The sequence below is a fragment of the Microtus ochrogaster genome, linkage group LG1, assembly GCF_000317375.1.
Source record: "Microtus ochrogaster isolate Prairie Vole_2 linkage group LG1, MicOch1.0, whole genome shotgun sequence".
NCBI classification, from domain to species: domain Eukaryota; kingdom Metazoa; phylum Chordata; class Mammalia; order Rodentia; family Cricetidae; genus Microtus; species Microtus ochrogaster.
The window spans coordinates 12,564,636-12,568,312 of NC_022027.1; the positions used below are offsets into that span (position 1 = coordinate 12,564,636).

Below are 3,677 nucleotides of genomic sequence, written 5' to 3' on the forward strand. Positions count from 1 at the left end.
GCCCAGCTAGATATTCAATTCTTTAATGAGTAGATCAGTAATAAAAAGCCAAGGATATAGCTACCATATGTGTAACTGTGTTGATTGAGCTTCATTCTCATTTTACCCAGTTCTATCTTATACAAGTCTGGACATTGGTAGGATGCAAGGACACATGTGCATTTGAGGAGGTAAAGGACTACTCAAAGGAGTCTGTCTCTCTCTCGTGCCTTTACTCACAGAGCTGTCTCACCAGCTCTGTTCACCTGCTTCATTGATGCTGGGCAGTATCTTCTCTTGCTTGATGCAGACTATACCCAATTATGTTTGCACTCAAAATTAAGTGAATTTTTTTTTTATAGCTTTTCCACTAGGGTGTCGTCCTGTTGTTTAGATACATATCTCATTTTGTTCTGTGACTGTTTTGGTACATTGACTTTATCCTGTGTTCCGAAGCAGAACAGTTTCAGATTTGACATTTAGCTAGTATTTAAAAAAATACGGTGGGCCTATGTATGAACCTGAAGATTCTATATTTCAGTACATAAGATAGCTACATGCAAAGGGCTATTGTGTTTTGCTTTTCTTACTGTTGTCTTATTTTGCACTTTACACAACAAGACCTTCCAAAATTTAGAATATTCAGGATCACATTTAAATTTTCTTATGTAACTTTGTTCTAGAGACATAAACTACTGCAGTATTTTTATCTTCCAACTGTACATAATTAGTCAATTTTAAGGGTAAGAACCTAGAATTCATTATTTTCTGGCGAGTCATACTCATTTTAAAAGGAACACACAGCAGAAGTAGTTGAAATGAATTTTGGACATCATTTACCCTGTTTGGTAAAGGATGTCAGTATTTTGGCCTGGACCCCCACTGTTCTCCGTGATCAAGGGAATAGAGTGAGTTTTAGAACCATTATATACAAGTGAAGCAGTAGCATTTCAAAGTATTGCTGCTTTTCTACAACTGAGTGTTTTCTCTTGTATCTTTAAACTTGGTTCCTGTGGTAATGGTTTGATAAAGTATATCTATTTTTAAAATAGTTCCTTAGTATATTCCTGAAGATAGGTAAGATATTTAATGTTCCCTTTCAGCTGAGCACTGTTACCACAGCATTCAGTCATATAAAGAGAAACATTGTAGGACCTAGTTTGATAACTACAACCAGAAGTTTTTTACACAATTCTACTAAGTTATGATAGCCTTATTATTATTTTTCATTTTTTTATTTTTTATTTTTATTAGTTTTTAAGTATAAAAATCAAATAATTGCTGTAAAATTGAGTGTTGATTCTGTGAAACACATAAAGCTATATAAAACAAAGACTTTAAAGAGAGTAAATATGGATCATAGGTTTTTTTGGGCTTTGTAGAGTAAATGTTGGAGTCATTTTTGTATATAACTAAAACTGAGGTATTCAAATTAATGCCTTTGCTGTTGAGTGTCTGCCTATGTTGCATGTTCTGCTTTTTTGGTCAGATGATCTTGTCGGAGCCAGCCACATCCATCTCTGTGGATCTTCTCTCACAGTTACACTTGGGAAGACCAAGTCCTCAAGCACTGCTTTCTTTGACCGTAGCTGTCAGAGCTTGGCCCCTAGATACTTGGATTATCTTCTGTGCAACTTTTTTGAGTTGATTTAGGCAATGCTTGCTTCCCTGTACTATGTGGACCTGGATTTTCTAAAAACATTCAAATTGAGGAACTGGAATGAATAATAGACGTAATAGTTTTCTAACCACCCTGAGGGCAGCTTTGTTAATGGTTGTAATGTCCAGCTCCAGAAGAGTCTAGGAGACACTGGACTTAAGTCCAACTTTCTGGATTAAGCGTCCTGTTCTTGTCACTTAAGCTAAGTTTGGTCTGTCCTTGCTGACCTCTATCTTCTGAGGAGGCTCACCTTTCATGAATTTGTCATTCCTCATTGTTTGTTTTGAAAACTCCTTAAAAGACTTCTCTTTAGAGAGCAATGTTAGCAGTTCATTGTGTGAGCCATCAGCGTGATACTCATGCTGGGTCAGATGGACCATACCATTCTGAGCTGAAGGTGCATAACCTCAAGGCTTTGCTATTAACACCATTTCCTTTTTGTTCACAGAACTACTGCACAGCTAAAACATTGTACATATCTGATTCAGACAAGAGAAAGCATTTCATGTTGTCTGTAAAAATGTTCTATGGCAACAGTGATGACATTGGTGTGTTCCTCAGCAAGCGGATAAAAGTCATTTCCAAACCTTCCAAAAAGAAGCAGTCATTGAAAAATGCTGACTGTATGTATGCTTGAATTTCTTTACTTGTTCCCTATTCTCACATTACATTAATGATGCAAACTTTTGAGAACTTAAAGGTTGTTTTGTCAGTAGCCAGTTCGTTGATTACCACTATTCTTTTGGCCTTTCTGTGTTTCAAATTTAAGTGGAAAATAAGTAGTGTCTGGCTTAATGAAGTGATTCATTCTCAGTTAGTGTTCTGAGAATCGTAGTTACTTCATTAGAATTATCTTAGAGTGGTTTCTTGCTGTTCCAGGGAAATGGAAGTTATTTTCTTGTTTTGTCACAGTGACTGGGAGGGAAGATAAATGTTAAACACCTGACATGTGATGCTAAATGCCCTACAGTGTCCAAGGTAGTTCCCATTTCAAAAGAATCTGTCCTTCCAGAATGACAGAAGTACCCATTTCAAAAAACATTATAGCGAACTCTGGGAAGCCAGGTAAGACAGACACTAAACCAAGCGTCTAAAGGCCTCTGCAGCAGGAACTGCTGTCTCATTGCAGATTGTTAAACTCCAAGGCTGTGTACTATCTGTGAGTAGTCTACATTTCAACACGTTTGAAATTGGTTGGCTGACTTTCCTTAATTATGTTGCATAAGCTTTGAAATTATGGAAAAGAAAGAAAGCATGATGCAGCAATCTCTCCAACCTCAGTAATTTCACTGATTTTGTTTTGTGGTCAGTCACAAACAGCACCTCTTCTGTTTCTAACTGCTGGAGTATTTTGATGTAAATCTCCAACATCCTATCCTCTCAACTAACATTTCTGTAATCATGACTCTTAATGCATAACTTTTGTTTTTTTAAAGCATATCTCACAAAGTTGACTTTAATGTCACTTAATATTCATGAGTAGATTAATCATAGTATTTCTGCAATGTCTTTTTTTCTATAATTGTTTGGTTGTTACGTTTTGTTCCATTTTTAGTTAGCCTGTTCAAACAAATCCCATAAATTAAGCCCCATAAATTTTAATCTGTGATAGTTTCTCTATTTTTCTCTCCCTGCCTTCTTTGATATAAATTACTTATTAACGAAGCTGGATCATTTTAAATCCTATAGAATTTCTATACTCTGAACTTGACCTGTCCCTTGTTTCTCTTCCTCCTGTTTTTCTATTGCGTGGTAATGAAAGACTTGTAAAATTAGCTGGTCGTTCTTACTGCCCTAGAAATCTTAGAGATCTGGTTACCTCTCTTTTTTTGTTACATCAAGACTGTAGTAAATTCAGCAGTTTAATTTACTCCTAATGCTCCTGAGAAACCTGTAAACCAGTGTTTCAGTGACTGTTACTTCATTGAGGACACAAAGTACTGATTTTCTAATTTTTTATATAACAACTGTTAGAGATTTGATAAACAATTGATTGCTTACTAATTTTCAGATTAATAATATTTGATAGCAGCCAGAT

General features: G+C 35.7%; 1 protein-coding gene across 3 annotated transcripts in view; it reads left to right on the forward strand.

Annotated features, from left to right (window-relative positions):
* Nucleotides 1-3,677, forward strand: part of Rbpj (recombination signal binding protein for immunoglobulin kappa J region) — a 69,916-nt gene that overhangs the window by 57,078 nt on the left and 9,161 nt on the right. For all 3 annotated transcript variants that reach the window (XM_005359233.2, XM_013350820.2, XM_026785205.1), the window contains exon 5: nt 2,088-2,262. In XM_005359233.2, the coding sequence (XP_005359290.1) occupies nt 2,088-2,262 (175 nt within the window). The remainder of the gene's footprint in view (nt 1-2,087; nt 2,263-3,677) is intronic.